Below are 21203 nucleotides of genomic sequence, written 5' to 3' on the forward strand. Positions count from 1 at the left end.
AGCACCAACATGACTGCAACGTCTCCAAAACAAAGTTTTCCCAACATACACATAAGAGACCTTTTAGGACAACCCACCATTTACACACTTATTCAGGACACATCCACAAAATTTTACAAGACAACACACATTTTGTCCTACATTCTCATTCAAAATTTAGGACATGAACCACCAAAAGCATCACACAAACACACAGAATTAACCCTTATGCAACCACTTTAGGGACCAATAACACACATAAAAAACACCAACCACAAGCTTACACACTGAAAACACACACAACCCCAATCCCTTATCTTCACAAAATCTTCTGAAATCAGACGAGCACAGTCCATATCTCACCATAGCCTTCACAAGCAGCACTGTCACACTGAAGACGAGGTGCTCCATGTGTGGACAAACTCTTTGAATTTGAAACTCAATTACAGCATGTTATTTTTCATGCACCGACATACACTCCTGGAAATTGAAATAAGAACACCGTGAATTCATTGTCCCAGGAAGGGGAAACTTTATTGACACATTCCTGGGGTCAGATACATCACATGATCACACTGACAGAACCACAGGCACATAGACACAGGCAACAGAGCATGCACAATGTCGGCACTACTACAGTGTATATCCACCTTTCGCAGCAATGCAGGCTGCTATTCTCCCATGGAGACGATCGTAGAGATGCTGGATGTAGTCCTGTGGAACGGCTTGCCATGCCATTTCCACCTGGCGCCTCAGTTGGACCAGCGTTCGTGCTGGACGTGCAGACCGCGTGAGACGACGCTTCATCCAGTCCCAAACATGCTCAATGGGGGACAGATCCGGAGATCTTGCTGGCCAGGGTAGTTGACTTACACCTTCTAGAGCACGTCGGGTGGCACGGGATACATGCGGACGTGCATTGTCCTGTTGGAACAGCAAGTTCCCTTGCCGGTCTAGGAATGGTAGAACGATGGATTCGATGACGGTTTGGATGTACCGTGCACTATTCAGTGTCCCCTCGACGATCACCAGTGGTGTACGGCCAGTGTAGGAGATCGCTCCCCACACCATGATGCCGGGTGTTGGCCCTGTGTGCCTCGGTCGTATGCAGTCCCGATTGTGGTGCTCACCTGCACGGCGCCAAACACGCATACGACCATCATTGGCACCAAGGCAGAAGCGACTCTCATCGCTGAAGACGACACGTCTCCATTCGACCCTCCATTCACGCCTGTCGCGACACCACTGAAGGCGGGCTGCACGATGTTGGGGCGTGAGCGGAAGACGGCCTAACGGTGTGCGGGACCGTAGCCCAGCTTCATGGAGACGGTTGCGAATGGTCCTCGCCGATACCCCAGGAGCAACAGTGTCCCTAATTTGCTGGGAAGTGGCGGTGCGGTCCCCTATGGCACTGCGTAGGATCCTACGGTCTTGGCGTGCATCCGTGCGTCGCTGCGGTCCGGTCCCAGGTCGACGGGCACGTGCATCTTCCGCTGACCACTGGCGACAACATCGATGTACTGTGGAGACCTCACGCCCCACGTGTTGAGCAATTCGGCGGTACGTCCACCCGGCCTCCCGCATGCCCACTATACGCCCTCGCTCAAAGTCCGTCAACTGCACATACGGTTCACGTCCACACTGTCGCGGCATGCTACCAGTGTTAAAGACTGCGATGGAGCTCCGTATGCCACGGCAAACTGGCTGACACTGACGGCGGCGGTGCACAAATGCTGCGCAGCTAGCGCCATTCGACGGCCAACACCGTGGTTCCTGGTGTGTCCGCTGTGCCGTGCGTGTGATCATTGCTTGTACAGCCCTCTCGCAGTGTCCGGAGCAAGTATGGTGGGTCTGACACACCGGTGTCAATGTGTTCTTTTTTCCATTTCCAGGAGTGTAGTTACATTACACATGCCACATTACAGTATTCAATTCGGAGCCGTGTAGCAGCAAAGGTTTGCAATTTGCATCAGCAAAGTAGGAATGTTGACTGAGTAATATGTGTGACATGTAATACTACAACCCATATTAAGCACAGAATAAAAAATTCATAGGCATTATTTTTCAGCATGCCCTCTTATTTACATTTTTGTCTGTTTCTGTTTATCATTAGGTAATGATCAACACTGAACAGGTTGCTAATTTCACATGTGATGGACAGCTTTATCAATTTGTAATGGCCTCATGCCAAGGCAAACCTAAACGTGTGTCAGGGAGCTCAGATGTACTGGTGCGGCTCAGTGCTGCAGAGTAAGATCAAGTCTAAGCTTGATGGGTCAGAGTGACAAACTATCAATGTATTGAAAATCCAACTGAGTTGATCAAGCCCCACCAGTCTTGCTGTGTTTCCCCCTTACACTATAAGGTTTGTTTTGACGCAGAGCCATTTGGCCTAATGCATTGCTCATGTGTGGTGGCCTTTACTGCATTACTTTTAAACTATTACTAGTGTGAAAAACAGAACCTTGTATGAGTGTGTGCTGAAAAGTAATGCCTCAGAATTCTTAATATGAAAACTCATAAAGGTTTTTAAATAAAAACATATGTTATTGACATTCTACATCTTTAGTTTGCATATGTAGAAATCTGCAACCCTCTGCTGCTCTGAACTGTAGCTTGTACAATGGCGTTGTATAACTCAACTTTGTTGGTGCATGAGAAACAGTGTGCTGTAATCAAGCTTCAAATTCAAAGCAAGAGTTTGTTGACACATGAAGCACCCTCTCCTTCAGCAAGACAATGCCAGACCACACACACAAGCACTGCGACACCTGCAACAATCCAGCACCTCTGATTCACTGTCATCAATCATCCTCCGTATGGCCCCGACGGGCCCATCCAATTTTCATCTGTTTTCAAACCTTAAATATCACCTTCAAGGACTTAAATTTAATAGTGATGCACAGCAGAGGTGAGGTTGCGGCTCAATCAACAAAGGCAAACACTAGTCTTCAGTTATGACATCAACAAACTGGTCTCTCACTGGAAGAGATTTGTTTTTCACCAGGGTGACTATGATGCGAAATAAATATTTAGACATGAAAAATAAAGATGCAGAATGTTAATAATGTTTGTTTAAAAACTTTTAAGACCTCTCATATAAAAAATTTCAAGGTATTAGTTTTCAGCATGCCTTTGTACTTCTGAATTTTATTATTTCTATATATTTTGTAATACTGACCCTTTTTTAAAATGTTACTGCATCTTTCTCATATATTTCCGCATTCAGAATCATCTGACAGGAATCAGGATTTATCTGCCCAAAAAATGAGGTGAAACAGCCACAGGGAAATCAGTTCCTCATAGCTACACCTACTTGCAAAGTAGTGAAATGAGCAGTTAATATCTCGTGCAGCGTCAGGGTGTATACGTGGGCAAGGAAAAAAAATTCCTGGATTTTTCCCAGATTTCCCGGTTAAAAATACACTTTCTCCCGGGTGACAGTATATTTTCCCTCATCAATCCTTTGAATGGTTGTGGTTTTATACACACGCATAGAATTTCCCGGCGCATTTAGGAAACGAAACTCAGGGAAAAAGACACATTTTGGAAATATCTTTGATGTGCAGCAACATGTATGCTGTGTATTTTCATATTATGACAGCACACATTGGAATTCCACCAAACACCACTTGTTACCTTCCAAATAATTGAAATCAAGATTTCGATGTGCTTTTGTAAGCCGTTTGGAGCTCATGTCACGTGATCTTGCCAGCCGATGACAGTGGATATTCAGAGCATAGGACACGTGATGTAGTCAGCCAACAGCAACATCACTGTTAAGAAGCACAAACACACAAACAGGGAAAGTTAATAGTTTAAATTAATATACTTAGTGTTGCTACAAGACTTTAAGATATCACACACAAATGTGCCAGTAAAATTTTTAATAATGACATAAATGTCTGATCTTCAGGGTTCGAAATTCATCTAAATGGCTCGTCATCAAAGAGTTGATTTTTAAATGAGAGTCAAACGCTATGTGATTTAATAAATTCATGGTACATTCTTGCACATAGCTCAACTTATGTAAAAGGATATTTACTTTGAAAGTAACGCTTTTCAAACCACCATTCGCAATATTTTTCCATGACCAGTTAGAAATAGGTTTGTTTCAGCAGTTGCCAGAGAGCACAGATAACAGGCGACAACCTGCTTGGGTAGCTATCATGAGGTAGGATGCCCGTATGTACGTATGTGTAAAACATTGAAAGATCATACATTATGTCATAAAAGAAACAAGACATCAGAGGACACTGCAAGAGCATCCGAATTTCGTGAACCATATTAAAATGTGCACAATTAAAGTGCATTCTTAAAGGGCACATTCGTATGTCCAGATTCGCAATGAAATAGACCTCGACCTGATATTAAGCTTTTCAGTGTGGTTTTTGGGATGTAAATTTTCTTGGAGCACCAGTACTGTATTATATCATGTTTGGGTCTTTATTATGGCATAATGCCATACACGCTAGAAAATGAAAACGTGCACTTGAAATGCAGCGAACAGTTGAAACTAGCCAGCACTGTGGAATTAAACATTTCGTTTCAAATACATTGACTGCCTCTGCGGAAAAGGTTAACAAAATCCTAATTTCTTTAGCAAACAGACAAAAATAACTTCATTGTTCTGCAAGGCGATTAATGCTTGACTGTCAGAAAGGTGGAAAGAAAATAAAATCTGAAACTAATGACATAATTCAGCCTTCTGTAATTATGTGGATGTGTTTTAGTTTACTTGATAGCTCCCAGCCACAGATATCCATTTTGTTTTCATTTGACGTGAGAGTAAACGAATGGAAAACAGCAAAATCACTAAATGTAAACATGGGTCACGTGGAGACTGTGCACTATAGCCCAGACTGCTCTGCGCATCAGCCCCGGATCTATGACATTTGCAAACCAGGTCAATATTAAAAATAATTGAATTTCCAAAATCTGTTCATCTTGTAGCGCACATCTTTTTGGAAAGTCTGAAACATAAAACATGTATTCGAGGAAATGTAAGACATATTATTTGGTCTTAAGTATGCCGAAGTGCAGTGCCACACCTCTTCATAAAGCATTTTCCTACAGCACGTCCAAACTATATTCAGGAGAGTGGAAATTGGAATGTCCTGTGGTGCCTCTCCTGCTCCCAGTCGGCCGGTTTGACAGCCTGCCTCCTCTTTAAAAAAATCTCACAATTAATAGCGGATGGGATTATTTGTAATTGAGAGAACAATAACTCTTCAGAAAATTTGAACTCTTTATTGCCTAATAGCCAATAATTTTCTGTATTGTGTGACATAAAATTAAATATAGGATATATAAAACCAATACTGACAAGAGATAAGCAAAAAATTACGCATTTCTTCAAACCTTAGCTCCTACCATTTTTTTCTCTCTAATATTGCAACAGCTTTACATGGCGTGCTTTCCTTTCTGCGAAAGAATCTATTACCTCATCAAAGTTCGTTAAACGTTTTGCTACATGAAAAATCGAAATGTCGTCATCTAATACTGAAAAAGCTGTTAATACAAATAATACCCAAGACTGGTGTGGTTCCTTGCTCTTATTATGTCTATTTTGTCACTGTCTGCTAGATAAAACAAAATAGGCCTTTCTAATATGGCAGCAATTTTGTAACACACCAAATAAATGAGACTGTTTTGGCACAAATGGCCATTTTTATAACACGACCGAATATAATCCAATAAGTACCAATATCAAATGCCTATTAGGCCTACTACAAGCAAAAAGCGTTATGTCAGGAAATAGTTTCACATTTCATTCATACCCACCAGCTTCTCAAGCATTAGATCGAAAAGTAGTATTAAGAAATTTTTATATAAATTTGGAATCGTCTTATTCTTCCATAATTTGTGTGATGTCCCCATTCCTTCTCCTTCCTCGTTCTAACAAACAATCTTGTCATCACCAATTCTGTAGCTATTGCTGCCACTGTCAAAATTTGTTCGCCGATTAACTTCACTAACCCTGCCAGAATCACAGGTTTAGTTATCCCGTGATTATTTTCCGGTTAGGCATTATTACGTGTTCGAACAACACATTTTCCGTGTTACTTCCAGAATAGAACTTACGCGGCTGCTAGCCTGGGGGTGTACTACTGGGCAATCTGGCCAAAAATTTTCTGTCAACATTTTGTTTTCTTGGATACACCAAGAAGATAATAAGTCATCTTTCTCACCTGTTATTCCTGTCTGTCATTTATTTCCACTCTGGTAGTCTGAATCTATGGATTTCGCTAGTAATTATAACAACGCTGTTCATTCGCAAACCCAATCAACCACATAATCAGACAGCAATTGGCATTCATCCGTTTGGATTTTCTCCCTCAGCTCATATAGCCCCGTCCCCTTTTGTCTGTGGAAAGTTTATTTCTAGATGCGACGAGGATTCTCCTGACAGAGAACACGTACACTATGCATGCATTCAAAAGTCTACTTATGATTCATTTAGAAATCAACTTAAAATGTGTTCAAAAATGTTCATAAACCAACAGGGAAGCGTTTCAAAATGATATGAATAATCGATAGGCAAACATGCATTGGATGCTAGGTGCTTTGTGAAACAAGTTGTTTTCCTTAAGAATATGACTTTGGCGCCCCCTTTTCCCGGTAGCATCTAGCTGCTTGCTGTGACTGCTTGCACAGCCAACAGCCATATTCCTGTTGCCAGAAGCGGGATACTCAAACGTGACTCAGCTGTGCATGCACATGAGCCCGCACGTAACTGCTAAAACAAATCTAATGTAAACAGTTGTGACTTTACACTCATTGGAGGCAATTTGTTGTTATGAAGCACTGCACAGTCTTCTTAAAGTCTTTGACACATTTTCAATTGGCAGACGCTTGCATGAGCACTGTGTGTCGTTGTTGTGTATGGTACATTTCCTTTGCAATTTAAGTTATTTTCATTTTTTTTCTCTCGTTTATGTTTTATTGTTGAAGTATTATTCTGCAATAGCGTGGTACAGTAATATCCTTTGTTACAGTATCAGTTCTTACCAGTCAAAAATACAAAAATTTAACTGATAACTAAAACAATGAAAAATTCTTGGAATTCTAAAAATATCCCGGGTTTTTCCTGGTTTTCTCCCGGATGAAAAAAATCCCGGGTTTTTCCCGGATCTCCCGGGTCATATACACCCTGAGGGTGATGGCTCCTCTCGTGTTTATGTCTTTTCACCTGATCTTTGGGCTGATTGTTCGGAGAAATTTATTATACACAGTCTCATCCATCAATAAATAATTCCAGAATTTACTAGTTTTGAGTGAGAGTTCTGGAACCAGCTTAAAATAACTCCAAAGTCTTCTAGCAGAAAGCTCTCTTTTCTGTCATTTCCTTTTTGGTTTTATTTTCTTTGTACAAATGCAAACCACACTGGGACCTATATAAATGAGTTCCGCCTCTTTCATAGCCAAGGGCATTTACTGGACATTTCAAACTTCACAGTCATATACCATAGTGAACTGGCACTGTGGTGCAATTCTGTGGAGGCCATTTGTGAGCATTCCCTTAATTTGGACTGAGACTCAACAAACTTGGTCCAGATGGACTCCAGGCAAACAGACCACCTGTGTGAGGTGCCCGTATGATTTCACCAAATGTATTTTTTTCCTAATCAACAAAACAAATTTTGTCATCAACAGCTCAGTTAATGCTATACAAACAAATATTTGGTGGTGAAATATTATTAAACAAAGTTGGACTGAGGCTCAACAAACTTGGTCCAGATGGACTCCAGCCAAACAGACCACCTGTGTGAGGTGCCCGTAAAATTTCACCAAATGTATTTTTTTCCTAATCGACAAAACAAATTTTGTCATTAACAGCTCAGTTAATGCTATCGAAACAAATATTTGGTGGTGAAATATTATTAAACAAAGTATTTTTCTTACTCATCACTGACACTTCATTACAAATCTGCTGCTGTGTAAACTAAACTCAAATAAATATTTTATTTTTTCTTATTACATCTAAAAACTTACAGAGTAGTAGTTTACTTATGATTGTTTATTTATTTGTTTATGATTATGTTATGGCAACTGAAAAGTAAAGATAAAATCTGTGGCACAAGCTCATGACCGGGCTGTTGGCCTCACTGCAGGTCACTGCAGCCTTTCTTCACCCTGGCTCTAGGAGGGGGAAGGTGGTAGGTTCATCACACCAACTGCCTTTTACCTCTGAGAAAGATCCCCTGTACTCACTTCATAGCAGGCTGAGTGGACTGGATTCTGTCCTGGTGAAACAGAAATGAGTAAAAATCCCTACCCCTATATAAGATTGAACCTGGGACCTTCCGAGGAAAATAGAAAAAGAGAGAATTGGTAGTGGTGGGTAGTGGAGAAAGAAACTAGAGACAAATTGAGTGATTGATTGATGGAGGTAGGTGAGGGGGGGGGGGGGGGAGGAGGAGGAGGTTATGGAACTAAATGGTGAGGTCATCGGTCCTGTGATTCCGTGGAAGAAAGAGGGTCTGCTAAAAAGGGACAGATCCAGTCACAGGGGTCAAACTATAAAACGATGAAATTAGAACACACACAGTATAAGGCAAAAAAGGGTAAATCAAATCAAAAAACTGGAGTAACAGAGGGATAAAAGAGCAGTCTTTGCAGGGGGGGGGGGGGGGGGAGTGGTCATGGGTCCCAGACCAAGAAAACATGAAGAGAGGCCCCAACCACAACCACCTACTGCTGCTCCAGAAGTAAAGCAAAACCTTATATCTCAAAATAAAAACCACTTTCATGTATGGAACTGAGGACCAATTTCATCATCTGTGAGCCATCTGCTAATATTAAAGCCAAAGGCACTGGAAGGCTATACTTAGCACAAGGGGCCAAAAGAAGGGGACATTCCACCAATATACAGGGTACTGTCAAAGTGGCTCCACATTCACACTGTGATGGTGGCTTGTTACACAAGACGAAACAATGGGTGAGCCTGGTATGACCAATGAGTAGACAGCATAAGACAGTGGACACCTTCTCAGAGGAGGGGAAGGAAGAGTACCATACTGCATTAGTCTCTTTGATTTTAAGGAGTTTATTACAGAGAGCAGTAGCGAACCAGATGTCATTCCACTTTTCGGCAAAGAGAGATTTGATGTGGATCCATATGTCTGCACTTCGAATCATGAAAGGGAATGGGGGAGACTTATCCGCCTCTCTAGTCAAACGGTCAGCCAGTTCATTGCCTGGGATCCCCACATGCCTTGGGACCCAGAGAAAGATAATTGAGCAGGTGGCACAGCCAAGGGCAGAGAGAAGATCATGGATAGCAGAAACCAAAGTGTGAGTAACAAAATGGAGGGCCCTGTTAATGGCAAGCAGCTCTGCTGTGAACACACTACATGATCCCAGCAGTAAATGATGTTCCTTGCCAGTAGGAGACATAAAAGCATATCCCATCTTATCTATAGTTTTAGGACCATCAGTGTAGAAGATGGTAGCACCCTTGAACTCTTCAAGGATGGAATGTACAAGATGCTGGAAGACTACAGGGGTGACAAAGACATTAGGACCCTGGAATAGGTCGATCCGAAACCATGGTCTAGGTGCCACACAAGGAGGGGTGGGAGGGGGGTGGGGTGAAGGAGGAAATCCATGGGGCACATTCCAGTGAGTGGAGATGGAGACCCCAACACGGGGAAGTGAGACGCATTCCAGCTGGCAATCCCACCCGGGGTAGGTATCAGGAGGGAGACGTTCCTCATTTTCAAAGAGGACAGGGTACACAGAATGGTCAGGGAATCATAAAATGGTGATTACATAAGTAACCAGGAACTGGCTCTGTCATATTTGGAGAGGGGAAATCCCTGCTTCTGTGAGGAAACTGTCTCAGTGACTTGTGTGAAAGGCACCAATAGCCAGATGTACACCACAGTGATGAACAGGGTCAAGTAGTTTCAGAGTGGAAGGAGCCACCGAGCCATAAACCTGACTACCATAAGCTTGTCTGGACAAAACCACAGCACAGTACAGATGGAGAAGAGTAGCACAGTCCACATGCCGAGATGTATGGGCCAGGAGGCGGAGAGCATTAAGCTTCCGCATGCATGTAGTCTTCAAGTGGTGAATATGGGGCAGCCACGTCAGCTTTTTATCAAAAATAAGGCCCAAGAAATGGGACTGTGTTACAACATCTAGGTACTGGTTGCCTAAATACAGTTCTGGATCAGAGTGTACTGTGGGTTGACAGCAAAAATGCACAATCCCCATTTTGGAGTGAGAAAATTGGAAGCCATGGGAGAGGGCCCATGCAGTAGCCCATCAGATGGCACCTTGGAGCTGGCATTCAGCAGATACTACCAAGTAGGAGCTACACTAGATGCAAAGACCATCTACATACAATGCCAGGGTAACCAGAGGTCCAATGGAGGTTAGAAGGCCATTGATGGCAATGAGGAAGATAGTGACACTCAACACAGAACCCTGTGGGATAACAATCTCCTGAATCTGAGGGGTGCTGAGTGAATTGCCAGTTCGAAACTGGAAGAGCCAGTGGGATAAAATCTCACAGATAAAAACTGAAAGGTGGCTGTGAAAGCCCCGGCCATGGATGTAGTAACCAAAACCAACTGCGGGAACGCCTTGGGCTGCAGATCGGAGCCACCAGGTGAGGAAGCTGCCGGCAGTGGAGCACGCACCACCGGGTAAACACAGGACGAGTCGGACGACAGACCAACGACAACTGACAACAACCGACCATGACCGACTATGACCGACACAACAAGGAAGAGATAAACAACGGAGGCATGTGGAAACCACAACACCAAACACCAACAGTAAATCCACTCAGAACCAGACAGGCAAATGTCAACAACGAGCAACGACCAGAATGCAGTACCGCCGAGATAGAAACGAAATCCAGAGCGAGTACCAGACTGACTGGACTAGGACAGAGCAGGTCCCTATATACGAAACCGGAGGGAGTGGCTATTGGCCGCTGTCTGCACGTGGCGTAGCGGTGGCGCCCTCGCTGCGCAAGAGCCACTGCGCGGAATAGCCGCTGCAGAGGCAGAGCCCTCTATGGGCTGACCACATCCATTTGTTCTGGCACGTGTTCAACTTCCATGGCGGAAGGTACTAGAATGGAGGGTAACTAAAATGTGATCTTATGCAAGTCAAAGAAGACTGCAATAAGATGCCGGCAGTAAGTAAAAGCCACATGACCTTTACCTTCTCTGGGATGGTATATCCCCCCAAAGCCAGAATAAAGGCACCAGTATCAGTGCAGTTGTCTTTATGACCCTCCTGCACATGTTGAATAAAGTGAATGCTGTGTCACTCCAGATTAGCCCAAAGCTGCTCATCAGTTTGCAGGATGAGGTGCCAATGAAAAATCACTCCCTGGACCATATTCAGTGAATGGTGAGGGGTAGTAGACACCAGGACATTGCCAAGACAATCAAAAGCATGAAGATCTGCAGATTGGGTGGCAGAAGAAGCTTTGATCAACAGGAAGCTCGACCACATCTTACTGAGAGACTCCACTTCATCAAACCTGTCCTTGGTGTTTTCCACAAATAACAATGGCTTTGTGGCAGTGAATGTGTTCCCATCTGTCCTAGTAAAAACCGGGTAGTGGGAAAAGTTTTTCATCCCAAGACGGCAAGCCTGGCCCTCCTCCCATGGGGTAGCCAGGGATGGGAAGGCTGCAGGGTCATACAAAGCCCAATTCAATAAACATTTACCACTCTGAGAGACAGTCATTAGAGAAAGGCCAGATTTTTGCAGCTTGATATGCTTCACGCACAAAGTATCTGTCCTGATACCACCCACTCCAATCAGGGGCTCTCCCCATGGGCACCACCCAGCCACAGCAAGGGCCGCCTGGCACAGTAGCCATTGCCAGGAGCTCCAATGCTCCAGGAAGACAAGCAACCACTCCTTGGCATACACAGGGAGGAAACAGCTCAGGTATCAGTAGTGTGATCCCTGTGTTGTCAGGGGGTTCGGCCAGATGGGTACATAACAGCCTCACCACACAGACTGGCTATATGTGCTGCTGACCTAATGGGGTGGAGGGGGGGGGGCTACAGCAGGGAAGGAAGGGGGAGAGAACAATTCACTCCATAGACACTGGGGATGGCGTCCTTCCCCAAATGGATCACACTAAAAACAGAAAGGGAACACATAGGAGGAGCAAAATTGCAAAGAATACAGGGAACCAGGCGGGCAGCCAGGGTGACATAAATCATAATACCAAGAGAGGGGAAGGAGGAGGCAGTGGGGAAGGAGCAAGGATATGGAGGAAGGAACACAGTGAAGGAAATGCAGCCAGGGAAGGACAAATGTGCTGCAATATCTCAGGGCCTCGTGTGCGCCTTGCACGAACTCACAAAAGAACTGTGGTGTGTGTGTGTGTGTGTGTGTGTGTGTGTGTGTGTGGAGGGAGTGGGGGGGGGGGGGGGACTGGAGAGAAGACAAATATTTAATTACATAGTCCCCTAAACACAATTTTCACAGGACACAAAGGGCATTATAAATACAAAAAATTACAACTATGCATAAACACATTCTAGCAACATTATATTACCTGGAGTCCCCAATGTAAGAAACTTGAGGCGCTCAAGTTCATCGACATTACCTGCGGGTGGTTCTGGAAAGAAAAATAAAAACAACATGTGTTTAATCAAGTTCAGAAAGTGTAGAAATAGTTTTAAAATATTTTAAGCTACATTTTGAATTATGCTGCTGACTTTTAATTATTTAACTCAATGTTAAATGTCTTTCTATGAAGACTGAAACAAATGGACAATAAATATAAACAACTTACCCTACACACTTATTAACAGCTGCAAATGTTTTGTACATGCAACAATAGTTTCATCGCTTAAAATTAATCTCATTTAACAAATGTATCTACATCACCAGAATTTCGTATTCCAACTACCTTACTGAAGAAGAGATACTGTTCCTGAGCATGTATTTGCCACATCACACACAATGACTGATCAAATGTATCCAGACACCGATTAGTGGACATTCATAAATGGTGTATGCACCCTTCACCTTTGTTATGACTAACTCTGCTGGGGACATTTTTAATAATGTCTGAATGTCTGTGGAGAAATGGTAACCCATTCTTCCTCATGAGTCAAAACCAGAGAAGGTAATGATGTTGGTTGGATGTTGGGGTCCAGTGCACGTCAACGTTGTCACTCACCCCCGAGGTATGTTTTGAATGTTTAAATGGCAAATTTGCATGTTTTATAATGAAGATAAAAGCCATAAAATTACCTTTGATGAGCATATGGACTCAAGTGTTCAAGGTGACTGCTCTGACGACCCTCTCATGGCATAACGGTCAGAACAGTGGAGTGGTAAACAAAGTGCTGAGTTGAAAGCTACATGTACCCATTTTTTTATTGTTTATATGAATTTTCTATAATGAAAGAGACAGTAAAAGTTTGGACAATGTTTAACGAAATTAAGAAAATGAGTATGAGGGTAACAAACAGCTGTCCTCACTACATATTAACTTCACTTTAATTTGAATATTTTTCTTCTAACAGTTGAAGTCATGAAAGATATGATGCCTTATGTCAGAGAAAATATCCAACCACAAAAGCATAATTATTCTCAAAATGTAGAACCAAATGTGAAATCATTACTACTTCAGCATAAGAAATGTTACAAATTCATATGGCTACACCTAATAGTTATTAATCCCCAAGTGTTTGGAATTAGTGATTACATTTTCCCAATAAATTAACTATAAAAAACTTCAATCAATGGTGAACAAGTAAGGATGTTACAAGTACTTGTGTGCCTATAAACAGCCATCCTTTGGTGGAAGAAAGGTCTCCAACATCAGGTTTGTAATAGTAGTCAGGTTTTTGTCACATAAGGTTGATATCTTGGACACAAATTCTGGGGCACTATGTATCATGTGGATGCAACTGCGATTATTTACAAACAAATTAACAGACTAACTGCCCCTAAAAGAAAAAAAAAGAAGGGGAAGGCAAGTAAGAAGATGGAAAAATGACTGCCAATCACGTGATGAACCACCTTGGCAGCAACAGCACAGGACACAGAGCAGTGGATGGACCTTTGAAAAATGATGGGACACTAACTGCTGGTAACAAACATAGAGTCCTGGGCTAAACTTTAAATAATTTACCTTCAGTTAACTATATTATGTTTGTTGTGCTGACTGTGCATGGGTGACTGTAACTGAAATGTTTCCAGGGTGGTTCTGACTCATATCAGACATACCGTATTTACTTGAATCTAAGCCGCACTTTTTTTCCGGTTTTTGTAATCCAAAAAACCACCTGCGGCTTAGAATTGAGTGCAAAGCAAGTGGAAGTTCTGAAAAATGTTGGTAGGTGCCGCCATAACTAACTTCTGCCATCGAGTATATGTAGCGCTACATGGGCTTTGCAGGCTGAAAGATAAGTACTGGCGCCAAAATCTCTGTGTCAGTAAATAAACTTAAAAAAAGGTGGAAGACGAGCTTTTTTCTCCGCCCCGAGTTTCGACCACTGCATTTTCACACATTATCCAACGAAATAAATACAAATTCCGTATTGTTCATCTTCGAATGTAGCAGCATTTCAATGTACTACGAAAATCTGACTGGCAAGACTGTTTGAGGTTTTTGTCAATATGGCCAACTCTACATTCTGAATTTTTTCGTACCTGTGAGAAGAGATGGTTGCTAATAGGAACTTTTATGAATTGTTAATCACATGCAGTATTCTCTTCACCATAAGAATAATACGAATATAAACATTTTGCAATGTATTCTTTCGTGTTTGCTGCTATCTCATTTAAATCCTGTCTGCCTAATAAACTTCGAAACTAGAGTGAGACAACAGCAAACGCGGAAGAATATACATATCATGTCATGTTTATATTCGTATTATTCTTATGGCTAATAGTGATACAGTCAGAAATGAAGCACGGCAATTGACTAGATTTTTAAATCTAAGATGACTCTAATTTCTGTGCAGAATGTAATGTACTAAAAGGCGTCTGCAAAGATTTTCACACGGGGATAAATTTTTGCTAAACTCTCGTTCAGAACATCATCTATCATATGCAGTCTATCATTTGGTTCTTGTTGACCATTATCAAAGAAAGCAGCAGTGTAAGTAACAACAAATAGCAGTCTCTTGCTATTGTTTCGCTAATGAGACAATTCCTCTCTTTTTTTTATTTAGCGGCGGTAGCGCGCACAAAAGCAAGCCATGCCGCGAGCGGCAACAGGCCATAAACACTCATTATCAGAATGCGACAAATAATGCATGCCACAGTACAGTAATTCAGTTTAAGCTTATAGTGACTTAAACACCTATAACAAAGAGAACGGCACTTATCAGATCAAAGAAAAATAAGCAATCGATTCAGACCTGACGAAGCACGTGAAAAAGGAAGGGTACCCGTATAAATACGGACGGAGCGCCTGACGCATAGCAATGGCTACCTGGGTAAGCTTAACTGCTAAGCTTACGACTCGAACCAAACTACTGTAACTGTATCATCATTCATTCAACCTAAACTGTGTCTCATATTAAAATGGGCAAACTTTGTTTCGATATGGAGGTGCGGCCTAAAACTTTCCTCTCCTCTTGAATTTTGAGCCTCAAATTTCAGGTGCGGCTTAGATTCGGGATAATTTTTTTCCCTTGATTTCGAGTCTCATTTTTCAGGTGTGGCTTAGATTCGAGTGCGGCTTAGATTCAAGTAAATACGGTAGTATATTAAAGTGTTAAAGGCAGTTTTCTTCAGTAACATGGCCTGTTCTCCAGTGTGAGCCAGCAAGATTCAGAAGGCACCTGCAGTATTGAGATAAAGTGACTTGCCATCTGTGTGCTTCACCTACTGACATATTTAAGAGTTTTTATGTATCCTGAATCCACACAACAATGATTAAGTGGCAGTGACATTTGTTGTCAACATTAAACAAGTTTCTCTCAAAGATGTCTATTAAAATGGAAGTTGCCGAGGCATTGGGAGCTGTGGATTAACTAACCATTCGTGCAATGGTTGGAACCTCAGAATGTCAAGTATGTATGCCTAGACTTGAGCTCTTGACCCAACAAAAGCATGGTATTCAGGACACATCAACTACAGCCTGACACACATTACATATATGTCTGGTGTAGCTATTTTCAGCACACAATTCTTTTTCCTTTTGTTGAGGAATTCGATTTTGGACACATACATGTTACAATTGTTCATATTCTCGAAATTGACATTTGATAATTATGCCAAAAAACCATTCACCATGTTTTACTGCCATTGTTACAACTCATTGAGTATGCAAAAAGACAACACAAACACAGCACAAAAACCACAGTGCCTTGGAATACGTTCAAACCAGCGATCTCAGTCTTATTACCTTAGTCCCATCTGCAACAGGAGGTACACCACACATACTTTTCCTCTTTATTTAGACATCCATTACTTAAAGATACTGGCCTCTGACACATGCCTGCTATAGACACTAATTACTTGCATTTAAATTTACAGTGCCTCTATAAATTATCTGTTAAAAATTAAAGCAAGTTTCTTAAGTACTAGTTTACAAATGTTTATTCAGGGACAAAAACACACATGCATGGAAGAGCACAAACTCGAGACCAAATCATGTTTCATTGGTGGGATTTGAATCCATGTCCTCTATAAACGTGCCATAATGTCTTGGTTCATTTGGCCTTCACAAGCCAGAGAGACACTGGACAAGACATTAGAGTCATGAAAACATTTCATTTTCTTTATTTGTTCTTTTGCACCCTTTTCTCTCACTGAGAGTCAGTGAAAGATCACTTGGCAACAGAAGAGTATCAAATTTGAGATAATAAAATATGAGTTAATTTTCATTTTAAGCTTCCTTTAAGTCATCTTTTAATTGAAATAAATTTCTTTTAATTGTGTTTTTCAAATATTGCATCTCTCTTTCATTTTCTCTCTGCCTAAAGTAAGAAATTGTGAGGGACATTTTTAAAGATATTTTTTTATTATTTCAAATTAATCTCTCTTTTGCCATCTATTGCTACCCCCTGCATCCTTCCAGTAATATGTAAAAGATTTCCTCTACTATTTATTCATCTGTAACTTCCCCTCCCACCTCTTTCTCTCACTTCAATGAGCTACAGGTTGACATTGGTAGGCTAGGCTAGCTGGAAGCCTCCATTTTTATACAGCCATTAATGATGGGAATCCACTTTGGTCAGCTCTCCTGCACTTGATGTGACTGTTTTTCCCCCCCCCCCCCCTTTTTTTTTTTTTTTTTTTTTTTTTTTTGCTAGTGAGAGAGTTACTTGAGGTTTCATCAGAATGCAGCATGTTGTAAAATGGTACTTTCACGGGTGCTGGAAGCTAGACCAGCATAAAAGCCCGTGGGTGAGGCAAGCACCCAAACAAACTGTAGCTGCAGTGGTGACTAATGAAAATGAATTGATCTTAAAAATTTCAGGGACCAATGGGAACTCGTGGGACTGAAAAGTTGGTTGCTGTTCCTTATCAGGGATAGAAGGAAGTCTCAGCAACCAAACGAATGCCGATTTATTTTGGCAGTATATCAGTTTATCAAAATTGACATATGTGATGCATAGGGATTGGTCACACTAATTTTGGGTATGGAAAGACTACAAGATTAAGTTCTGTTTTAGTGTATGGGAAGTAGTTTCATCACCAGTATCCAATATCTGAAGGCAAATGTTGTGATTTAGTGCAGAAGCAATTGACTTGATGGTAGCTTCTGGTGACAAGTGGTTTTGTTCTTCGAAGTATACTGTAAGGAGGCAGAAGATGATGGTGTACTTATGCAAAGGCAGCCCTGCAGAACAAATAACTAACTATGGGAGTTAATGGCCATTACAAGGTTTGTTAAACTGGGAATAAACCACATTATTTTGTTTGCCTTGCTTCTTTATTTTGCTCAAATTTCTGATGATACTGCAGGATGCTAGTTTGGGGTTAAGCAATGTATATTTCTGTTTCATTTTATGATTTTTCAATTACTTTTTTACAATTGTCTTTGCTGATGTCACCTGGGAGATTGGTAGTTTTCATGTTTACTTGTCATTCTGATTTTGAAATAGTTGTCTACTCAATTTTTTTTTTCAGTTAAAAAGGAGCTGATGAGTTTGGAGAGTTTCTTCTGCAAACAAATAAATGTGCTCAAGGCATTTTTACTTCCATACAGTAGTCTATAGATTTTATGACTGTTTTGGGACATGCTGAATGCTTCAAGGGTTAAGATCAAACTAAGAGCGTTATCTTATTTTGCAAACTGCCATATAACCTAGCAGCTGTTCCAGCATGATTTGCATGTAAGGTGAGACATTGGGTTATTTGATTTATGGCTCTGGGTCCAGGAATGTTGTTCCATGGAGAAAACGGAACTACTCTCATCTTTTATATCACAAATGATCTACATTAGCTATCACTATGGCAATGGCAGAATATGAAATACAGTGTACTGATAATGTGATCACTACTTGAAGGAATGGCTGTATTTGCTATGGGGTCAAAGCTCACTAGAGGACTATTATTTTGCATCCACATTTTTCATCTTCTTTAAATTGCAGACCAAAAATTGTCTTAAGAAAACCTCTGCATCATATGTCTTCTCATAACCATTATAAAGTACGTTTTAGATCTGAAGGTGAAGAACTAATGACATTCCTGAATTACATACTCATTAAAAAGCAGCATTTTCCTACTTCAGTCTACAGCATTCAAAATTATTGGTGAATACATAATCTGATTAAATGTTTGATCATTTGACCAATCACAAAACATCTGACAGGTAGTGAAGCACGTTTTAATGCACATATGTGCAGTTGCATGAGTAGGATTAATAATAATAATAACAATAATAATAGTGTTCATTGATGTTAATACTGCTCGCATATACATATCCTGTAAACTAACTTGTACCACATCATTTCGATAAAAGAGTCATTCACATGATCTATGGAACATGTAACTAACTTGCCCTTAATAAACTCTTCATCTGAGCAGTAGCATCTCTGAAGTCAAGTATCTCACAGCTTTTGTATCTAGCTGCATAGCAGAATTGTTCTGAGCACACACTAAATTAAACCCCATGTGTTAAAAATGAGACTGACAGAACGTGCAAAATGAGTAAGCAGGAACAGTTTCAGGACAAACGCAAGGCTGTAGAACCATGCATGACTGGGAGGAAGATAGATGCTTCATATAGGAAAATTAGAAAGACCTGAAAAGAAAAGAGAAGCAGCTATATGAGTATCAAGAGCTTGTATGCAAGCCATTACTACCCAAAGAAGGAAGAACTGAAATCTGGGAGGAACATATAGAAGCACTATACAAGGGAAATGAACTTTAAGACAATATCATGCAATGGGAGATATAGTGTGAGAAGACTTCAACAGATCACTGAAAGACTGGAGTCAATACACGGCCTCTGGAATAGACGATATTTCCTCAGAATTACTGAGATACTTGGGAGATCTGTCCATGACAAAACCATTCTACCGGCATTCAAAATATATTAGGACTGTGAAATACTCTCAGAATTGAAGAAGACTGTGAAGATTCCAATTCCTAGGAATGCCTGTGCTGACAGGTATGAATATTACTGAATTATACTTTCACACGTCATGGCTGCAAAACACTGACACAAATTATTTGACGAAAAATGGAGAACTGGTAACAGCTGACCACTTGAATATCAGTTTGGGTCCCAGAGAAACATAAGGAACATGTGAGGCAATGCTAACCCTACGACTTATCTTAAGACATTGGATGAAGAAAGGAAAATCTATGTTTATAGCATTTGTATATTTAGACAAAACTTTCTACAATGTTGACTACAATATACTGAAATTCTAAAACTAGCAGGAATAAAATCCAGGGAGAGAAAGGTTATTTGCAACTTGTACAGAAACCAGACTGTAGTTATAAGAATCTAAGGATATGAAAGGTACACAATAATTGGAAAGGGAGTGAAGCACACTTGTAGCATATCCTCAATCTTATTCAAACTGTTTACTGAGTAAGCAGGAAAGAACCAAAAGTAAATTTGGAAAGAGAAAGTTCAGGGAAAAGAAATTAAACCTTGACATTTGCCAATGACATTGTAATTTTGTCTGACAAAGCAAAAGATTTGGAATATCAATTGAATGGAATTCATTGTTTCCTGAAAAGACGTTATAAGATGAATATTAACGAAAGTAAATTAAGTGTTACGGAAGGTAGTGAAATTAAAGATGAAATGCTGAGGGAATTTGATTAGGAAATTATACACTAAAAGTAGTAGATGAGTTTTGCTGTTTGAGTGGCAAAAGAACCAGAGATGGTCAAATGAGAAACGATACAAAATACAGACATGTAGTAGTACAAAAAGTGTTTCTGGGGATAAAAATTGATAATAATGAATATAAATTTAAGAGTTAAAATAGTCTTTTCTGGAGGTATTTGTCCCGAGTAACCTCATACAGGAGTGAAGAATGGATGATTAGCAGAGCAGACAAGAAGAGAACAGAAGCTTCTGAAGTGTCGTACTTCAGAAGAACTGAATATTAGATGGGAAAATCAAATAACTAATGAGGAGCTACTGAACTACACTCCTGGAAATTGAAATAAGAACACCGTGAATTCATTGTCCCAGGAAGGGGAAACTTTATTGACACATTCCTGGGGTCAGATACATCACATGATCACACTGACAGAACCACAGGCACATAGACACAGGCAACAGAGCATGCACAATGTCGGCACTAGTACAGTGTATATCCACCTTTCGCAGCAATGCAGGCTGCTATTCTCCCATGGAGACGATCGTAGAGATGCTGGATGCAGTCCTGTGGAACGGCTTGCCATGCCATTTCCACCTGGCGCCTCAGTTGGACCAGCGTTCGTGCTGGACATGCAGACCGCGTGAGACGACGCTTCATCCAGTCCCAAACATGCTCAATGGAGGACAGATCCGGAGATCTTGCTGGCCAGGGTAGTTGACTTACACCTTCTAGAGCACGTTGGGTGGCACGGGATACATGCGGACGTGCATTGTCCTGTTGGAACAGCAAGTTCCCTTGCCGGTCTAGGAATGGTAGAACGATGGGTTCGATGATGGTTTGGATGTACCGTGCACTATTCAGTGTCCCCTCGACGATCACCAGTGGTGTACGGCCAGTGTAGGAGATCGCTCCCCACACCATGATGCCGGGTGTTGGCCCTGTGTGCCTCGGTCGTATGCAGTCCTGATTGTGGGG

General features: G+C 41.3%; 1 protein-coding gene across 1 annotated transcript in view; it reads right to left on the reverse strand.

The window, feature by feature from the left end:
- Positions 1-21203, reverse strand: part of LOC126248840 (uncharacterized) — a 413487-nt gene that overhangs the window by 74199 nt on the left and 318085 nt on the right. Inside the window, exon 12 of the mRNA XM_049950258.1 lies at positions 12524-12586. Coding sequence (XP_049806215.1) covers positions 12524-12586 — 63 coding nt within the window. The remainder of the gene's footprint in view (positions 1-12523; positions 12587-21203) is intronic.

Source organism: Schistocerca nitens, chromosome 3, assembly GCF_023898315.1.
Source record: "Schistocerca nitens isolate TAMUIC-IGC-003100 chromosome 3, iqSchNite1.1, whole genome shotgun sequence".
NCBI lineage: Eukaryota > Metazoa > Arthropoda > Insecta > Orthoptera > Acrididae > Schistocerca > Schistocerca nitens.